The sequence below is a fragment of the Mastigoproctus giganteus genome, chromosome 5 (assembly GCF_048544385.1).
Source record: "Mastigoproctus giganteus isolate SK-2022 chromosome 5, ASM4854438v1, whole genome shotgun sequence".
NCBI lineage: Eukaryota > Metazoa > Arthropoda > Arachnida > Uropygi > Thelyphonidae > Mastigoproctus > Mastigoproctus giganteus.
Genome location: NC_143579.1, coordinates 173,619,281 through 173,640,794, shown reverse-complemented (window position 1 = coordinate 173,640,794; position 21,514 = coordinate 173,619,281). Strand labels below are relative to the sequence as shown.

At 37.5% G+C, this 21,514-nt stretch overlaps 1 protein-coding gene across 1 annotated transcript in view; it reads right to left on the bottom strand.

The window, feature by feature from the left end:
• Positions 1-21,514, bottom strand: part of LOC150085854 (deoxynucleoside triphosphate triphosphohydrolase SAMHD1-like) — a 207,060-nt gene that overhangs the window by 161,787 nt on the left and 23,759 nt on the right. The window contains exon 3 of the mRNA XM_090374716.1: positions 6,447-6,636. Within this exon, the coding sequence (XP_090230842.1) occupies positions 6,447-6,636 (190 nt within the window). The remainder of the gene's footprint in view (positions 1-6,446; positions 6,637-21,514) is intronic.

Genomic DNA, 21,514 nt, shown 5'->3' with positions numbered 1-21,514 from the left:
TTACCTACAAGAATATCGGACAATCCTAATCATACAGCCAACACACTTGATCTTTTTCTCACAAACAACCCTTCTAAGTACACAGTCGAAGATGAGTGGTCCTTTAGGCACTTCAGATCACAACTTGGTGATTGTCTCTTCTCCAATGGAGCCTTTATCTCAAGGGTATTCCCAACCTCGTGTTTTTTGGCATTACAAGAATGCAAAATGGGATGACCTGTGAGATTTCTTTTCCTTGGTTAGATTACTGTTTCAAAACTTCTGATGTCAACGTCTGCTCAGATCGTGTCAGTGAAATTATTCTTGTAGGAATGGAATCCTTTAATCCACACTCCACTTTAAAATCTCATCCTTTATCTAAACCTTGGTTTTCTGATAAATGTGCTAAGGCTGTTCAAGAGAAGAATGTTGCATATCGTAATTGGCTTTTTTCTAATTCTTCAGTTTCATTTTCTGCCTACACCAAAGCTTGCAACAATTGTAAAACAGTTATTAATCAGTCCAAACTGGAGTTTGAACAGGCTAAGAGTAGAAAACTTGCTTCTTTCCCTAATGGTAGCCGAGCATTCTGGTCTCTTGCCAAAGCTATTGGCCGCAACTTTTGCCCATCTCTGCTCTCACCTCTGTCCAAACCAGATGGTTCTGTTGTTACTTCAGCCAAGGATAAAGCTGACCTGCTAGCATCCCATTTTTCTTCCAATTCATGTATTAATGACCTTGGTAAAACATCTCCCACCATTCCCAAAACGCTCCATTCAATGCCTTCTGTGGTCTTCCGTCAAAAGGATTTTAACGAATCTTGATGCCAAGAAAGCTCCAGGTCCCGATGGTATTTCTCCACTTGTTCTCAAAACCTGTGCTCCTGAATTTACTCCTATTCTTTGCCGCCTTTTTTCACTTTCTTATGCCAAAGGTGGTTTTCCTTCTGCTTGGAAATTTGCTCATATCCAACCAGTTCCTAAAAAGGGTGACAATTCCCTCCCATCCAATTATCGTCCCATTGCAATTACTTCTACTCTTTCTAAAGTAATGGAGAAATCAATTAACCGCCAACTCTTAAACTACCTAGAAACCTTCCGTCTGATCAACGATCGCCAGTATGGATTCCGTCAGTGTCGATCCACTGATGATATTCTGGCTTATGTTACCCATTTATGGACTAATTCAATGGAAAGGTTCGGTGAAACACAAGTAGTTGCTCTTGACATCTCAAAGGCTTTCAATCGTGTCTGGCATAAAGGTCTTCTAAACAAGCTTCCATCTTATGGTTTGCCAACTGTTTTTAGTAATTGGTTATCCAGTTTTCTCTCTGATCGCTCACTGAGGGTGATGGTAGATGGCTCTCTGTCTTCTAACTTCTCAACTAATGCCAGTGTCCCCCAAGGTTCAGTTCTTTCCCCCACTCTTTTACTCTTGTATATTAATGACCTTCTTCCATTGACTGGAAATCCTATTCATAGTTTTGCCGATGATAGCACACTGCATTCAACTTTCCATTTTGAGAAACCTTGGCCTGCTCAATCAGCTTCAACTTCTTGAAAATCTGCTACCAATTCCTTAAATGCTGATCTTCAGGTAATTCTCCAGTGGGACAAAGACAACTTAGTTGATTTCAACCCTTCTAAAACTCAGTCTTGACTTATATCTCGCAAAAAGAATTCTTCTGCTCCTATGCTTATCTTTAGTGACACTCCGATTTCTAGGCAAAATGATATATCTCTCTTGGCACAAGCACATTACAAATATTGCTTCCTCTGCATCTAAAAAACTAGGTTTTCTCTTTCGCTCTCGGTGTTACTTTTCTTCCGAAATGCTGCTCACTATGTATAAATCGCAAATCAGTTCTACCATGGAATATTGTTCCCACATCTGGGGTGGTGCCCCCAAAACCTCTCTCAGGCTTCTTGATTCCATTCAGAAGAGGGCAGTTAGGTTAATTAATGATTCATCTCTAACAGAGTCTCTCCACTCGCTATCTCATAGACGTACTGTTTATGCAGCAGAAACAGTACGTCTATGAGACGTACTGTTTCTGCTGCATGCCTCTTCTACAGATACTTCCATGGGCACTGTTCTTCTGAATTGGCTTCTATAATTCCCGATCTCTCTTTCAAAACAGTCCGAACACGTGCCGCAAACAGCCAACATCCATTTACTGTCCAACTTCAAACTCACAGAACCAACTTTTCATCTTCCTCGTTTATTTATTCGACTGCAGTTTTCTGGAACAACCTTCCTTTATACGTATTTCCTGAAAATTACAGTCCACGGAAGTTAAAGTCCACTGTCAACAAATATCTTCTTTCGTCTTCCCAACCTCGAACCCAAGCACGGTACTAAGTACTATAGGTTCTAATACCTCTCGTGTTTGGGGTTTACATAAAAAAAAAAAAAAAAAAAAATTTGTAATTTACAACTTACTATTTGTATCACTAATGTATCAGTTTTTGGCAAGAATGTCGTTGCTCGTAACGAGCAGTGCAGAAGAACAGAGGGTTTTAATTTTGATAAATAAATAGCTTGAAGGTTCATATCACTTGTTCGGCATATTTCTTTTTTGTGTTAATCTAAGGAATTTTTACTTTTTAACAAAGATATAACTAATTTAACATTGCAATTGTTATGGTATAACATAACTTATATCTTGCACTTGATAGCATAAGACAAAGTAAAACTGGACAGTGTAATGCGTATCACTGCATTTAGGAATCTATTGGCTTAGTATAGTATTATCAATTAACCAAAAACATTTATTAATCTTATTAATTTTCATTGTTAATCAATTAAATTGTATTTAAATGGAAATCATGCCCCAGAGTAGAACAGCAAACCAATAGGCACAAAGTAGCAGGAGTGCTATGGCTCGGGGGAGAAATGAAGGGGGGCGATTCTCCAATGCATCACAGTCCAGTCTAAACAATGTGCAACTTGTAAAATGTTTGCTGATTTCTTTGTAACAAGATCTAGCCAAGGAAGATGTCTTTGTGCACTAGATGCAGAAAGTCTCAAAAAAAGTAGACAAAACTCAGCATTGAGGCATTTATGAGAGTTTGCAGAGTAGAGTAGATGTCCTTGAAGAAATCAAAATGGGAGGGGCCCATCAAACTCTCAGCTGGCCAAATCAATGCCAGAGCTCACTCTTGGGCATCAGACCACACAGCGGCAATCTTCTAGGCAGAAAGCACTGGTACCACAGGAGCTAATTATTATCGGTGACTCTACTATCAGGAAAACGGGAAATATATTGTGCAAAAAGGATAGGTGGAATAGGACCATGGTATGTCTGCCAGGGACAAAAGGTAATGACTTTATAGAGTAGATATAATCTTTTAAGAGTACAAAAGGTGATACTTTTGTAAACATTAGCACTAATGACATTAAGAGTAGGAGATCTGCAGACTTACTTAACAAGAACAGGTCAGCGTTGAAAAAAAGTCACAAGTTAGGGTTAAAAGTGAAAGTGCCTGCAATGCTGCCCAGACACAATAGGAGAAAGTACATATCGAGAGCCCTGTCAATCAATTTGGATTGGGCCCTGGAGAGATTGGTCAAGGCTCGTGGGGTAGAATTTTTCGCAGCATGGTCTGCGCTTGTTAACAGGAGAGACTGCTTCTACAGGGATGGGATACACTTAAATAGAGAGGGTGGAAGAATATTTACTCATGCTATCGAGGCAGTGTTAGGTGGGTCAGAAAACTGCTAGTTTGGGGAGGGATTCACAGACTAAAAGATTAACATTAGCCACAGGCAGAGCTGAAAGTGATTCTTGCACTGCTTCTATTGGAATGAGCAGCAACCTGGAAAGCAAGGTGCTGGGGATTTCAAAAACTGCTGGGAGTCATCATGGAACAAGTAAATATGTGGGCTGTGTTAGAGTAACAAAGAATAAGAGCAGATGAATGTATACTGACATAATGGGTCAATGCAATTTGCATCATTTTTATACGTGTAGATATAAAATGACCATCTACCCAGGTAGATGAATTGGCATCATTAATTATATCTCATATTGTGAATACCTCTAAACGAGTTTCCATGGTATTGCACTACCTCAAATAAGTAATGCTTCACCAACGGAGAAGACTATTGTTACTTATACTTGGTGGATACCACTACCCAGACGGCACTGTTTCAAGGCTATGTGACCTCTCTTCAGTCGGTGGGTAGGCAGGTACTCTGGTGTTGCAATAGTGACAGGCCACTTGCGTATTCGAGGTAGTGCAATACCAAGGCAACTCATTGTGGAGGTAATCACAATATGAAATATAATTAAAATGATGCTAATTCATCTACCCGAGAAGATGATCATTTTATACCTACACAGATAAACATTATGCAAATTGCTAACCGACATTTCAATAAACACCTTTGCAGTCTAGGCAAAAATATCCTTTAGGTGCATTTAAACTTGCATGTACACCACTGTTGGGTGTATAGTAAATAAATTTGATGAATTCGATTGCTGATCAAGACACTGAAAGCGGATATTGTTGGGATAACAGAGACATGATGTCACACAGATGAAGGCAGAATTGGAATTTGGGGAGTAAAATGGGCACAGAAAGGATAAACAGGATAGGAAGGGAGGAGTTATGTTGTTAGTTAAGAAAAACATAAAATCTAAGACAGTGCATCCAGCTGACATGGGTGGACAGCGCAATGTTGAGATAGTTTGGTTTGACATAAGCACTGGGAAAGCAAAAATGAGAACAGGAGTGTACTATAGGTGGAATGACTCTGATGAGCACAATGAACAACTGCACAGAGAAAATTTAGTGTGCCAGTAAATCAGAATTTCTTATAATGGGTGATTCTAACTTTCCATATATTGACTGGAATTTGTGGTTTGGTCACTCGCACACTAGCAAGGCTTTTGTGGATTTATTGGATTTGTTTTCTACAGCAGCATGTTCAAGAGGCAACCAAAGGGAGCAATACTCTTGATCTGATTATCAGCAGTGACTATTCACATTCTGCAGATAAAGGAACCACTAGGTGGCAGTGATCACAGTGTACTGATGTCAAATTTACTTAAAGATATAACTACCATCGGGAATAAAGGGTAAGGCTTTTGCATTCTTAAAAAGGTAACTATGGTGGTCTCAAACAGTTTTTAAATTCTATACAGTGGGACCAATTGATGATGTTACCTACAGCAAATTCTAAATGGAAAGCATTCAAGGACATAATCTTGAAAGCTATTAGGCTTTTCATACGAACTAAGAAATACTGTTTAAGTTTTAGGCCTAAATGGATGTCAGCTGATCTGATGAGAGTCATGGAAGAGAATAAAATTGTATGGGATGCATATAAATTATCAGATGACACCAAAGTCTATGATAGATATAAGCTAGCTAGTCTTTATTGAAGTCACAAAGGAGGTTAAGCAAGCAAAAGCTGATTACGAGACATCTTTACTTATCTAAACTCTAAAAGGAAAGGAATGAATCAGATTGACACACTTGATATTGATGGTTTGACTGTTGATGATCCTGCTCAGGTAGCTGACAAACAATGTGTATTTTGCATCTACATTCATACATGAAGAATCTTAAGAGAAGTGGAGGCCAGAATTTATCAAATTCTAAAAGGCAGCTAAGTAATTTTATAATAATAACTGAAAGGAAAGTGGAGGAGAAATTGTTGAAGTTTTTCACTTCCACTGGGGTAATTATGTTTTTATCATGTGTTCTTGAACACAGTGTGTTTTAAAATAAAACCACCAACAGTGATTTCACTTTTCAACTTCATTTAAAAATACAGTTTGTAGACTCAATATGTTTGAAATTTAAAAAAATATATTTTATTTGATATTATTTGACAGTTACAAAAATAAAATTTTAATAAAACTTCCAAAATTAGCAAATGTACAATCTGTGTTAAGTGCTCCCAATCATATAGTCATTTTGACTGATCTCTGAGATTACATTATGCAAGAAATAGCTAGTTCCTCTATAGTGAAATTTATCTATAGCAAAATTCTTGAGGTGTTTAGGCACTTTGTTATAGAGGGGATTCAATGAATTTAAACATTTGTTTTGCCTCTCTTCCATGTATCCATTAAATGCAATGAAGTGTTGCTTAAACTTTGAATACCAGTTACATGGATATAAGGGAGAGATATCTGACAGAGATTTTGCATTACCCATTTCACTCAGCAGGCTCCCTGCACCCTGCCAAATCCATCCCCAAAGTGAAACTGGACAGGCAAATGTATATGCCTTAATTTTTACTGACTAAACTGCAGAATATTTTCCTAGAATAATAATATAAAGAGAAAGCCTCTTATCCAGCTGAACAAGAGCTTTGTCAGTTGAAAATATATTTAATCCTCAATTTCAAAAACGAATAACTTTAGAAAGAAAGAAAGAGAGTGAGAATGTCCTTTCTTTCTTTCCTTCCCTGACAATACTTTCTCTCACATAACAATAGTTAAAAACAATTACCTTCCATATATTTTTGCCTTTTTGGCTACAGTTCTGCATGAACGTTTCCCATACATGCGAAAATGGCCCATGCCCTAAATCATGACATAAACCTGCTATCTCAACACACAAAATCTCCTTATCGGTGATTCTCAGTTCTTTTTGATTATCTCGCAATGTGCGTAAGAACTTTCCAGCCAAATATCCAACACTGAAAGAAAAATGCTATCATTAATGAACAATATATATTTTTAACCTAATATCATATCATATTATCATATCATTTGGATAATTATCATCCAAAAATTCATTACATCATGTGCTACATCACATTTATCCATAATGTGCCATATTATATAGGGCAAATGTAGTCTTTCAGTGGTAGAAGTATACTTTAGAGGAAGTACTGCAAGTGTTTCCACAATGGGAAACAACACTAAAATTTCATGAAAATCGATCCATTGGGAGTTGATTTGGTTGGTCGGTCGGTTGGTTGGTTGGTTGGATGAATGATTCTGTGGTGATTTCAGATGTAGTCTTTTCAGAGCAAGTGCTTCAGCACCCGCTCTGATTTTTCTGTAAAATACTTTACATAATGTTTCAGCCAAAATTGATTGCAGATAAGCTGCAGTCACTGTTTTCAATTCATTAATGGTTTCTGGATTGCCTTTTCAAAAACTTTAGATATTGCTATTTCCCAAAAGAAGTTGGGAAGCATAATGTTATAAAAATGTGGACCAAAAGTCCTTGCAAAATGATGGAGTCTATGAAGACTACATCATTTTGAAATCACCACAGAATCCATCCATCTGCATAAAACAAATCAACTCCCAGTGAATCGATTTTCATGAAATTTTATATTTAGTTCTTTTAGGGAGATTTGTTGAGCCCGTCCAAATTTCATTAATATTGGACTTGAAATTTGGCAGTTAGTATTTCTTTTTTCCATACAAATTATATGAAAAAAAGAAATTCATAGAATAAATGATAGTTTCATGCAGTATAAGCTTTAGACAGCCACACGCCTTGCAGATATTGTTATGTAAGACTCGTGAACATGGTGTCACTTGTGAATACGTATTAGAGAGAGAACAGGCAAAAAAACAAACAAAAATGTATACAGGAAAAGAGCAATAAATATTATCCAGCTGAAATTAAACTGAACAGCTAGGTTTATAGAATGTAAAACTACAGAGTTTTATTAAATGTTCTATAAAGTATAATCTTAGTATTTAAATTGCGAAGACTGTCGAAACACCACAGTTGCAAATTTGTTAGCTTATGTAGTCAGAGAGTGGAACCAAGTCTCGTCTACATAAAATATTACATTCAAAACATCCTCTCTGTGTTGCTCAATAAAATTCTGAAACAGTGCACAGTAAGTAAACCTGTTTTGGACAAGCTGTCACTTTGTAATGATGCAACTTCAAATCCTTCTTGACAGCTTTATAAACTTGGACAGACCAGTAACAACTGTGGCAATTTTGTGAGCAATTTGGGCAGATTTCAGCATTTGATTGATAATATAATCCAACTTATCCTTATCCTCTGTTAAAACAGAGAGTTTTCACTTCTGTTAATGTCAAAAACTAGTCTAAGAAAACTTTTGCGCAATCTCAGTGTCATAAAAAGGCACTCATTAGTAATTCCAGCAATGGTTTCTAGAATTCACCTAGAAACCATTGCTTAACTGCGTTCATGTATTTATCAATGGCTTTAAAACTGATCTAAACCAAAAACAATCTCATGTGGATTGCCATTTCGGTAAACAAGATGAATGATGCATATGAGATTGGCTGAGTGACTGTAAACTGACTAACGTTATGTCAGTAATATGACTACTACTGTGAGGTACTGTGGAGACTTCAAAATCACCTATAAAAAAAACAGCAAAAAGTTTTACTTATCATATAATAGGATAAAAAGTAGTAAAAGACAATAGCTATAGTAATGGCTTTGGTTTAAAAACACTTCCTTCACTAAGTACAGGATAAAGAAATACCTTCTGTAGATAACTGAGATGGGCAAAAAAATACCTTGTAAATTCTATTTTCTGTCAGACCTAGATGCAAAACACAAGTATTTGGACCCAAATGATAAAGGAAGTCTACACAGTTGACTAACCCTTGGATAAAAGCTAGCATTAGATATTTGCAACAGGTGCAGCCACACTCAGATTTTTTTAATGAATAATCATCGATTTACAAATTTTTTTATTAATTTAATTTTTAAAATTAAGTTTACATTTCTTGCACATATTTCTGTAAATTATGGTTAGATTGTTTCTACAGGAACATACATATTTTCCCATATATTCAAAACTTGAATGTCTATGGAAAAATAAAGTTTTGAACAGCCAATATTAACAAACTTCTGGTCCAACCCTTTGTAAGATGGAGACGATATACATTTCATTTCCACTACACAACAGAATTTCATTTCATTTCAGGTTTTCTCATTTCACTTTCAAGTTTCATTTCATTTCAAGGTATATATTTTATTTGCAATATACAACAGAATTTCACTTAATGAATTTCTGCACTTATGTAGTTGATAAATTAGGGAACCAAGCAGCAAGCCCCAATAGCATGTTTCACATTCAGAGAAATTCAAAAAAAGTAAAAATTGGTTAATTTACATCGATGCCATTTTCTAGATATACAGGGTGTCTCAAAAATATTGGTACAAACGTTTAGGGGAGGTTTGTTTGTTATTTGGTTTTTAGGAGCATTAGCAACTAAGGCCATATTGCTCCGGGATATGCGGTGGTCATTCCCTGACCTTTCCGCATCCTCCGTATTTGGTGGTGATGGGCTTGAACCCCGGTCTAATCAAGAAGCATGTGCTACGCACTGCTGCTACTTCCCACCTGGCTACGGAGGCACCCTAGGGGAGATAGGTAACATCTAAAGGAATGTGAATCGCATAGGAACCCATAACCGGAAACGTCACAGGAAAGTAGTAGCAGAGGCACAAGAAGCAGAAATGACACAAGACAGTAATTAGTGGCAAACATTTATTTGACATAATATTAACAATGGAGTATGAGATGGATGCATTTCATGATGTTACAACAGATGCTTGAAGGTTCCACCATGAGACGCGATGCATGCTTGACACCGACGCAGCATGAATTGGCAGACACAGTCGAACACACCTGGAGTTTCTTTGACAGTAGCAGCAGTGCAGACAAGTCTCGCCACGAGATCCAGTTCCGTCTCCACGGGCGATTCATACACAACAGATTTGAGGGTCCCCCACAGAAAGAAATCAAGGCTTGATAAATCAGGTGAGCGTGGGGCCAGGCAACAGAGGTCCACCACGGCCAATCCATCGACGCCCAAAATGCCTGTGCAAATGGTCACGAACACACCTTCCATAATGGGCAGGCGCCCTATCATGTTGAAACCAAATGTTGCATCTCACATTTGCTGGAACATCGTCAAGTAACGCTGGTAGAACTTGTTCAAGAAAGATCCGATATTTAGCGGAGTTCGTGCGGGATGGTAACAGGTATGGGCCGACTAAGTAGTCACCAACCATACCTGGCCACACATTTATTGCAAAGCAATGTTGTGCCGCATGGGGGCGCACACGGTATGGGTTGTCATGAGCCCACACATGGGCATTGTGTTCACTGAATAAGCCTTCCCGAGTGAAATAAGCCTCATCCATGACCAAAACATAGGCTGGAAAATTCAAGTCTTGAACACTTTCTTGGAGAGAGAAACCACTGCGCAAAAGCCACACGTGCAGGATGATCTTGGCGGAGCAGTAACTGAACCCTCTGGAGATGAAAGGGGTGTAGGGAATCGTCTTTTTTTTTTTTTTTTTTTTAATATAGGATTTTGGCTATTTTTGCATTGTGGCTTAGCATTTTTCAACTGACTACAGTTAGCAACACTGATACTGATGTGATCGCCATTCTAGTTCGAAGCGCTACGCAGTCCAGTCATGCGTAATGTTTACTTCAAATTACAGTAATTCAGAGTTTAGATGTGTGCCTGTGTCCGCCAGTCACATTACGTTTGAGTGTCGTATTTGTTTTGTTCTGTGCATCATTTTGTACCTTGTTTGTGCACAAACAAGGTGCAAAATGATGACCTTCCTGTCAAAAATCTGAAGGCTCGATTTGAGTAGAATAAAAAAAAAAAAAAAAAAAAGCAAGTCAGCTTTCTTTTCTTCCAAAAGTAAAAAAAAAAAAAGATGACTCGTGTTCTTTTTCATTCTACTAACATTAGAACCACTGCAACAATCAATTTTACCATTTGCCTACTTTAAATTGCTGGAGTTTTGCAGCTCTTAACTACAGAAGTGTGAGTCCATGACATTTCCTAACTTTTCATTAAGTTAGAGCACACACAATTGCAAATAATTTTTCACACATTTTTCTTTTAAATTTTAACTCTATACCCAAAACTGCCAAAGCAATCGATTTGACTTTTTGTAAAATTTTGATAAAATTAGCTAATTTTTATACAGTTTTTTGCATTTATTTACTTTGTGACAAACATTTGCGATTCAAATCACCCTGTGGTTTGGGAATACATGCACAGGTGCATATTTCTACACATCTATGCGGGCATGTGTAGGAGTCACTACTATATACAGTAAACCCCCGCTATTCGCAATATCTGTATTCGCGGTTGCTGATTTAATAAATATGAAACCTAAAAAAAAATGTGAATTTTAAAGCGCCGTGAACATTTTCCGCCATAAAAAAACATGGGCATGGCTAAAATTATCTTTCCCGGTCAAAACAGCACTCAGTGGGTGGGGGGAGAGGGGTGACAATCGCGGCGTGGATGTTTCTCGCTATTCAGTATGTGTTATGCACTTGTCATGGAAGGTTTCGTTGTTTGCTTCTAATGTATATGCTTATAAATTGAATAAATTTATCAATTTATAAATTGATATGCTTACAAAAGTGATAAATCTACCGTTTTGCAGTGTAAAACAGACTTTTTTTTCGAGTATGTTAACGGAAGGAAGTGACTTTATTGTGGACAAGTTCTTTCTAACCCGTACAATAATATGGTTACGAATAACGAGGGAAATGTAAAAATATCAAAGAAGGTGATGACATTAGCGAATAAAATTGAGTTATTAGACAAAATTTCTAATGGTGAAAGTGGCAAAACATAAAATCAATGAGTCAACGGTACGATCCATCAAAAAACCGGAAGAAAAAATCCGCCGTAGTGTCCGTGAAAACGCACTAATTGCTTCAAAAATTTGATCTATAACTCGTGATGCTAAATTAGAAAAAGTGGAAAAAGCTTTAAATCTGTGGATAGAAGACCGAACTCAAAATAAAATTACGTTAAGTTCACTCTTCATTCGTGAAAAGGCAAAACTCCTTTATCAACACTTTACGAAACTGGTGATAGCACTGGCAGGATAAGTTTTTTAGCTAGCAAAGGCGCTGGTTTGAAAGATTTGTTTGAAATTTCTAATAAATATTACATTTAATGTTAAATTGTTTCTTATTTTCATTTCGATGCCATATGCTTGCATTTCACTACGTACTGTCTATGTACATAGTCATATTATGAAGGTACATATAATACATACATAGACAAAAATTTAGACTAGTTTTTCTTATATATTTCATACTTTGGAACGGAACCCCTTTATTACTATGGGAGCCATAACTCAGTATTCACGTTTTCAGTATTCGCGGCATTTCTCAGGAACGTAACCCCTGCGAATAGGAGGGGGGGTTTACTGTATTGCTACACCATGCTATTTTAGTTTAGTCTAGGTGAAACTTCATACATGAAAAGGTATTTCAACAACAACTTTTACAGTGATAGTTTGACTGTTAATAAAATGTGATGATCCTATGGTCTCGTGGTCTTACTTAGTCACAGCATGGATTTGTTAAGAGGTGATCTTGTCTGATTAATCTGATTGGATACTATGATGCAGTAACAAAGAAACTAGATGGAAAATTCTGATATCATATTCTTGGATTATTACATACACTAAAGACAAAGGGATGGTTAAGTGGGAGAAGACAGAGGGCAGTTATCAATGAGCACTGCTCTTTGTGGACTAATGTTATTAGTGGAGTCCCCCAGAGTTCAGTGCTGCGCCCATTGATTTTTTTCAATATTTACTAATTATACTGATGAAGGTGTATCGGGCTTAAAGTCTAAGTTTCCGATGATAAAAAGGTTAATGACAATAACCAAGGCAAGTCACTGCAACTAAATCTAGAAAAATTAAGCCAATGGGCTGAGAAAAGGCAGTTGAGTTTAATGGTTGAGTTGAGTATAGTGTGTTTAGGGTCTGATGGCACCAGGGGTTTCCCCCATCTCTGCATAGTATACATTGTGGTGTGGTACAGAACACTGCAGAGGCCAGAGGTTTAAAAGTGTATGGATATTGTGGTGTGTAATGTTTTGTACCATTGTTCATCTGGTCTTTTAGACATTGGGTCCCTAACAGGACCCACTGTTTCCCACACTATAGCTCGTGTAGGCAGACCAGGTACGCAGGTATTTTAGAGATTTACTATTTACTCTGGCAGATCCTGCCACCTAATTTCCTGAGATTTCAGTGGCTAGGACCTATTAAAAGGAAGGGGGGGGGAGAAATGCTAGAAATTGGGTCAGGCCGAAAAAGATACAAGTTATGTGGGATAGAGTTAAAAAAAAGTTTTTTTTTTTTTTTTGAGTGTGGAGCTTGTGTAGTTTTGAAGAAGGTCAAACGCTAGTCGCGAGATAGCTAGAGAGGGAAGGGAGACTGAAGACTGGGGGGTGAAAGACAGAAATATGGGGTCAATAGAGAAGATAATACCAAAAGTAGGTGGGGCAGGCCCATGCCTCACCAGGTGAAGATAGGGGGTGGCAGGGGGGGAGGGTACAGAGTAACCATCCCCCTCCCAAGGGAAGGGATGGAAAGTGAACGGGTGAGGGTACCCGGTTCAGATCGCCTAATGATGTTTCGGCAGCAAACTGCACAATGTCTCTGTCGGGTCTTCCTATGCCATTCCTGGGACATGTTGTCCCGTCCGTATGAGTGGTCAAGTCCAGATAATGGCTCCAGTTTAATCCAGTGCTCAGTTACAGGTTAAGTTAACGATTAGCTGTTCTTCAGATTGTAGCTGTTAGGTTTTTGTTTGGTTGAGGCATCTAAGCCTAAGGATCTTTATTCTGGATGACGAGTGGTTGGCTTGTAGGAAATTCCTGCTACGGTTATGGGTATGTCCTTCTTCTAGTAAAAAGATCCTGCACAAACTGCGTTAAGGCTTTATAATTGTCTTTGCTCTCCAAGAGATATTATTCTTGGTTTACTGGCAAAAAACATATTCTGGTTATTAAGAGGCAGCGGAGGTCTTCATATAGTTGGCAGTGGTGCATGAGATGCTCCCACATCTCTGGCTGTCCACAGTGGCAGAGAGGGGTGTCACTCAAACCGAAACTGGAGAGTTTTGCTCTTATTGCGCCATGTCCCGTGAGTAGGTAGGATGTCAGCAGTCCCAGTGAAAACCAGTTTGGACTTTTGGGAAACACTAGTTGATTATCCGGTATGAATCTTCGGGTGACTTCCCCTTTTGTCAAAGTCGACCAGCAGGTTTGCCAGGCCTGCTGTAGGTGGGTGAGGAGGCGTTTTTTTCTTGAGTTTACGATCATTCGCCGGATCAGTTGTGTAGTCTAGGCAGGTGATTTCTCTGCCTTGGATAGTTCATAAAGCAACCCACAGTGGATGATCTCCGGGTCTGGGGGGAGAGCGGCTAAGAGGACCTGTAGGGTGTGGGTGCTCACAGTACAGTAGGCTCTCGAGATTTTGGGTAGAATTGAACATTGAATGGTCTCTAGCTTCCTTTTGTTTACTGCTGTTACCGCCTTGTGGAACCAGACTCCTGATGCATATGTTATTGGTGGTAAGAAGACTGCCTTATAGAAGAGGGCTAAGGTCCTCTTTTTAAGCCCACAGTCACGGCGAGTGACTCTAGCTATTAGTGCAAAGTATTTTTTGATTTTGCTTCGGAGGTAGGTAAAGATGGGGTGTGAATGACAGATTTTTATCTAGCAGAATACCAAGATATTTAAGTTTGGTGGAAAGCTTAATTGTTGTTTCCTGAATCTTTATCTGGGGAGGCCTTCTGATATTGAGAGAACCTTTAAGTAGGATGGAGCAGGTTTTTGTTGGGGATATTTTTAAGTGGTTTTGGGTGGCCCAGTCTTGTAGTATATTTATAGCACAGTTTGCAGAGATCTCTAGTTGAGTTCTTGAGTCTGCCACCAGAATCAGGATCAGGTCATCCTCGTAGGCCTGTGATCTCACATCACCAAGGTCGAGGTTTAGAAAGCTGTTGAGCACTACGTTCCAGAGAAGTGGGCCAAGTACTGAGCCTTGTGGGCATCCTCTATAGACTGGTTGTGTGATGAGCAGTACGGAGCACTGACGGTTACTGTTCTGTTTGCAAGATAAGTTTTTATACAATTGTACAAATTAGCTGGTAGTTTTGCCTTCCAGAGTCTGCCGAGGACTCTTGGCCACCAGAGGGAGTCAAATGCCCCAGCAAAATCTACCGAAATGACAAGGAAGTATTTATGATTGGTAGCGTATTGTAATTCTCACAATACTGCCACAGAAGATATTCTAATTCTGTGAAGACAATACTTCACAGAAGATATTTACATATTAGGTTTGCTTGTTGATGCTTTATGGGTATTGTCCATCTTAGCAGTTAGCTGCTGAAAGTTTGGTTGACTTGTTGAGGCAGTATGTACAAACTCATTTAAATGCTCAATCAAAACAGACCAATACTTATTTTTAATAAATTTAAGTGTAAGACTCACAAGTATATGTTGTACTGAAAACAGAGATTAATCTCTGTGCATACTCTTGTTTTAGGATATTTTTGTTCCAGAACCTGCTTCCAAAACTCAGTAGTCAAGCAGCCACTCCCTTTTAGTTGTTTAAATCCTTCATCTTCTTGGAGCTCCAGCAGCTCCAACTTTACAACTGCTGTATCCCCAGCAATTGGTGGTGAGACGGAACAGCCATTCTTCATAATGTCAACAAGAAAAGGATTTTTCAAAAATGAAAACGGTAATTTAAGAGTGCTTAAATAGGTTTAAGCACTCTTAAATCACAAAATCTATCATTAATTCCTTCTGCCAGTCTGTGTAATTTACATGCATAATCTCTAGTTATTATTTCAAATCCAGGTAGAGTTTGCAAAGTTTTACTGAAACGTGTGAAATTAATTAAAGTTTTGGAAACCAGGTCCTTCTCAAAGTGTTTCAGTTTGTTGTGGAAGTTGAACACGCTCTATGCTAGATCAGAAATAAGTTTTCCTTGTCCTTGCAGGGATACATTTAATGATTGTAAATGCTGAACAACATCTGTGAAAAATGCCATATCTTTTACAACCACTGGGCATCCTCAAGTTGGGGGAAAGATTTCCCTTTTTCTTTGACAAATTGTTTCATTGGCTCCATCATGTGAGAGAATTTTGTTACAACATTGCTTACAGAGAGCCATCTTATTAAACAGGACCGTGATACTTCAAATGGAAGCTGATCGTTGTCTATTTCTTCCATGAAGGCTTTGAACTGTCTAAGTGTTTTGGTGCTTGAGTGTATGCAGTTAACAATTTTCAGAACTACCTCCATAACATGTTCATATTTAAAATATTTAGCTGCTAGGTGTTCCTTATGAATAATGCAATGGGCAGGAATAAAATTGGGAAAAATGTGTCAGCAGTTAAAAGTCCCACAAGCCCTTTATTGACACCTCTCATAGCCAGGGTGCCATCAGTTGCAACACTATCTTCTTAATTGGTACAGAAGTTTTGCCAAGCACAATATCAAGAGCTCCTTTTATGTTTGAAGCTAGAGTTGAGTCTTTCAAAGCAATCAGATCTAATAGTTCTTTCACATCTAGATTATTTGTTACAAAATGAACAAATATGGCTAGTTGTGGTTTATCTTCAATGTTTATAGATTCATCCAAGGCCAGACTCAATGCTGAACAATTCTTTAATTCATGTTGCAAGTTATTTATGATGTCAGTGCTGATTACAGAAATTCGTCTTTCCACTGTATGCACACTTTACGCAAGTGATATTGAAGGCCAAAATAAATCCCGCCTCTGTTACATCTGCCTCTTTAATAAACATTGACAACCTTGGTTTGACTACTAAATTTTTCTTTTAAAGACAGTATTTCAGTTCACCTTAACACAGAACCAGCAGCAAATTGTTAAGTGAAAGAACCAAATTGTTTTGTAATGCCACTTAAGATTACTGGCCTTGAACTGTGACAATGCTACTTGACACAAAAGACACATTGGTTCACCGTTTCTCTCCACAAAAACAAACTCCTCTTCCCACTCTGCCTTAAATTCTCTATTCTCTTCATATTTACATTTTCCAGATAGCATAATAACTTTTAAAGGGTCTCACTTAAAAAGAAACTAATAATGTTCACAAAAATTAACTTGTCCTCTCTAAAAAACCGATTGAACCACACATGTCTAAAGTGTTTTATCATAGAAATGCTATGCATAACAGATGGAGTCATCGGCTTGTGGAGACATACGTACACATTTTATCATATAGCTCTTTCCAATATGCCTTCCACTATTGCACCTCCTAAAGGTACTCTAGCTGGCCACCCCTGCTCTATAAGCTTCTTTTTTTGCATCATTTGCCTCTACTAATACTTTGATATTTGTAGAACGGGGATGGTACAATTTATAATTCAGAATGATTCCTGTATTCGTTGGTTTCTTTTTGACTTCCATTTGTATTTCTGTGGGTTTTCTGGTAAGTAAGATATCCAGAAAAGGTAGGCTGTCTTTCTTTCAATTTTCATTTTGAATTTTATATTCTGGTGGAAGTTGTTGAGGGCATTGTAAAATTTGTTCAATTATTCTGTCCCACAGTCTCAGATGGCAATTATATCAACTCTGTATCTACTTCAGAGGTTTGAGAGGCTGTTTGTCTAGAAATTCATTTTCTAAGTGGGCCATGAATATTTCCATTATGAATGGGGAAATGGCATTGTCCATTCTTAGGCCTGAGGTTTGGAAGTAGGACTTTTTAAAAGACTTTTCTTACCAACAGATCAATGAGCTTTAATACCACTGAGACTGGCAAAGGCCTTGGGTTACTAAGGCAAATATGACTATCTAGGACTTCAGGAGATATGTAATAATAATTAGTCTGGCTAGGCCCAGCCAGATAAATAATTAGCAGCATATTTCATTCTGGACAAAATGATTTCTAAATGACTTGTACAACTCCTCTCCCAAATAATCCCTGGTAACCAGGCAACTTGAAAAACAGACAAGATTTAATCTCCAGACTAAAAAATGTGCAAATTAACACAAACAACATCCTTGTATCTTTGGACGTTGACCCTGTTTTCACAATAATACCTCTGAATGACGCAGACATGTCTCCTGAAAGTCCTAGACAGCTACATCCCCCCTTGGTAACCAAAACAATATTTCAAGATCCTTAAAAGGACAGTAGAAGAACTCAAAAAACAAAAAAGAAAGCTCCATATAAGAAAGACAGTCAACCCTTCCCCTCCCCACCATCACTCTTCATAGAATCAGCCCCAAAGCACATTTGAACAACAAGAAGCATTGGGCTCCAAGATAAGTAACCTGGCAACCTACCACTGGACAATTAATAAGATGTCAACATTCAGCTCCCACACTCAACATAGGTATAAATAAGCTGTTAACAGCACCCCTTGACTGAATGACTGAAGGAAGGAGACAGTCATTCGACAAGACAGCAGGCTGTTAACAGGTAAGTCAGTATCTTATTACTTTTACTTTATTTGTATAAAAACTTAAATTATAGATAACTGGATATTTGCAGTAATGCATAAAATAATTAATAGTAACAATTTGTTTTTCTATCCTTTAGTACAGACAAGTATTGGCTGATGATGGGTTCCAGCAAGGTCCCCACCCAAAAATATTACCTAATTGTACAGTACATTTTCAATAAATAAATAAATAAATAAATAAAAGAATAAATAAATGAATGAATAAATAAATAAATAAAAGAATAAATAAATGAATTAATGAATAAATAAATAAATGAATAAATAAATGAATTTTGAATAAATGTACCATTAATTTAGATAGAGGAAGAACACCCAACACAGCAGAAACCACAAATCCAAAACAGCTGCCCATGTTCTTTCCTGCAGAAGTACATAGGGCTTCACCAATGCCATTGTACTTTCGACAGATTCATCATACTCCAGAGGAACATTTAAAGAAGTCAACTTCATAAAATGCTCAGCAATAAACAAGAAATCACCTTCCACAGTGCTTATTACAATCTATTTCAAGCAGAAATCTTGAAGAAAATCATAAGAAAAGAAAATTCTAACACCCCCAAAACAACTAAATCCATAGATTTACTCTCCTACTTTAGCCATGCCACCGGTACAACTCATGGTCAATCCTCATAACATAATATAATAGAGTTGATATAATATAATAGAGATGGTTCCTGTGCCCAGGAACCATCTCCATTGGCTGCCCAATGGCTACACCAAAATCAACCCTAACCTATATATATATATATATATATATATATATATATCTCAAACCATTCCACGTACTTCTCATAAAACTCCACACCAGGATCAAAAAAACCGATAAGGCCACACCTAGAGTACTGTATACAGGTCTGGAGGCCTCATTTCAAGAAGGATGTAGAGCTGCTGGAACGAGTACAGAGAAGGGCAACAAGATTAGTGAATGGAACAAAGGGGTGCTCTTACGAAGAAAGGCTTAAGTTTTGCAAATTAGTGTCTGGAGACTAGGCACCAGCGAGGTGATCTGATAGAGGTGTATAAAGCCTTGAATGGTTTGAGCATGCTCAATGCTGATGGGATTCTTCCTCTAGCTCAGAAAAATCACCTGAGAGGGCATAAATTCAAATTGAGGAAAGACAGATGTAGGATAGACGTGCGGAAATTTGCCTTTAGCCAGCGGTGGTTGGTTGGTGGAACAGACTTCCATCCCTTGTAGTGGAGGTTGATAGCCTAAATAAGTTTAAGGCTCAGCTGGACAGGTATTTTGAACGAACAGAGGGGTGAAGTGGAAGTGGGTTTTTTCTTTTTTTTTTTTGGCTGATGCTGCATAAGCTTGCTTTCTTGCATCAAATGCCTCTACTAATGCTAACAATAATGCTAACAGATAAGCTCTTCCAACATAAATGATTTAGGAGAGTAATTCTAAGGATTTCCAGATAAGCTATATTAATTAATTAGTACTTATGATATATCAACTGCCCTTGGTAACCAAATATTGTAATTAATACTCTTAATATTGCCCGATGTTATCAAATTTACCATAAAGAATTATTCTGTAACACCAAGATCACATAAACAAGTAAGTTCTTCCAACTTAACAATAATTTAGGTGAGTAAGTCAAAGGATTTCCAGATAAGCTATATTAATTAATTAAGATATATTAATTGTCATTGTAACCAAATATTATAAATATTGTAATTATTATATATATTGTAAAAATATTGTAATTAATACTCATAATAGTGTCAAATTGTTATCAAATTTACCCATAAAGAATTATCTGTATTACAAAATTGTAAAATATTTTGTAAGAATTGTAAAAAAACTAGTATTGTAAAACTTTAGAAATTTGTACCTCAAATTAATATTCTAATTACCTAGGCCTGAAGATGCAAAACACTAAGTTCCTGAAACATAGCCAGAATTGTTTTAAGTGTTTGGCATCCAGTTGTTCAATTGTAGCATTTGAATAATAAATTACTTAAATCTATCATGTGATATAATAGTGTAGTCTCAATAAATTAATTATCTCACAATGAAAGGGCTAAGCTGAATGTCAAACTAACTAGCAAGTTAAAACATTTTTCGCCTTTCTATTTATGGGAGATCAGGAAAACCTTTTCCTGGTAGAAATTATAACATGCTATGCAAATCAGGGCTTCACTGACTAACCCTTTCAACAAGTGAGAGTTTTCCCAAACATATGTGGGCTTGGGGCAGTGAGCTTTCTAAATACACATAGGTTACAGGAAGTAAGTTTCTGACAATGGCGGATACTATGAAGAAAGCTTCTTTGTGGAATTTTGAAATTTTGCATATAAATGGTTTTTGAATATTAATTTATTCTTATTTTGAATCACCATAATGTTTAAGGCTAAATTAAATAAATTATCAATAAATAAATGATAAGCTAGGGTTCAATCTCATGGTGATCTATCTTACAACTGAGAACAGCGCTGCTTTTTTCATGTGAAATGACTATCATTATCAGTTGCTTATATCAGAGTTACATCGCATTTTAGGGCAAAAGGCCTCAAGTTGCATGGTGAGTTAACATGCTTACAAGTTAGTGCAAATGCATCAGATCTGCTTGCAGCTAACTACTAAAAACAGTTATAAGATTGGCATCATTATGTATATCTCATATTGTGAATACCTTCATGAGTTGCCACGATTTTGCACTACCTCGAATAAGTTACTCTTCACCATAGGAGAAGACTATTGTTACTTATTCTCAGTGGATGCCACCACCCAGACAGCACCATTTCAGAGCTGATTGGCTCCTCTTCAGTCGGTGGGCAGGCACGCTGGTGTTGCAGTGACGGCAAGGCAGTTGCGAAGTATAACCCCACAATATGAGAGATGCCTGATGGTGTGTAGTAATTTGAATTATGTCACATTTTAGGGCAAAAGCCTCGAGTTGCATGTTATATGCTGATGCTATCGAGGCAGTGTTAGGTGGGTCGGAAAACTGCTAGCTTGGGGGGAGACAAAGACTAATGGATTAACAGTAGCCACGGGCAGAGGTGAAAGAGATTCTTGCACTGCTTCTATTGGAATGAGCAGAAGCCTGAAAAACAAGATGCAGGATATTTCAGAGACTGCTGGAAGTCATTGCGGTACAAGAAAACACATGGGTTGTGTTAGGGTAGCTAAGAATAGAAACAGGTGCATGTATACTTGCGTGTACACTAATGCTAGGAGTTTAGTAAATAAATTTGATGAATTTGAGGTATTACTCAAAACATCAAAGGCAGATATTGTTGGGATATCAGAGACGT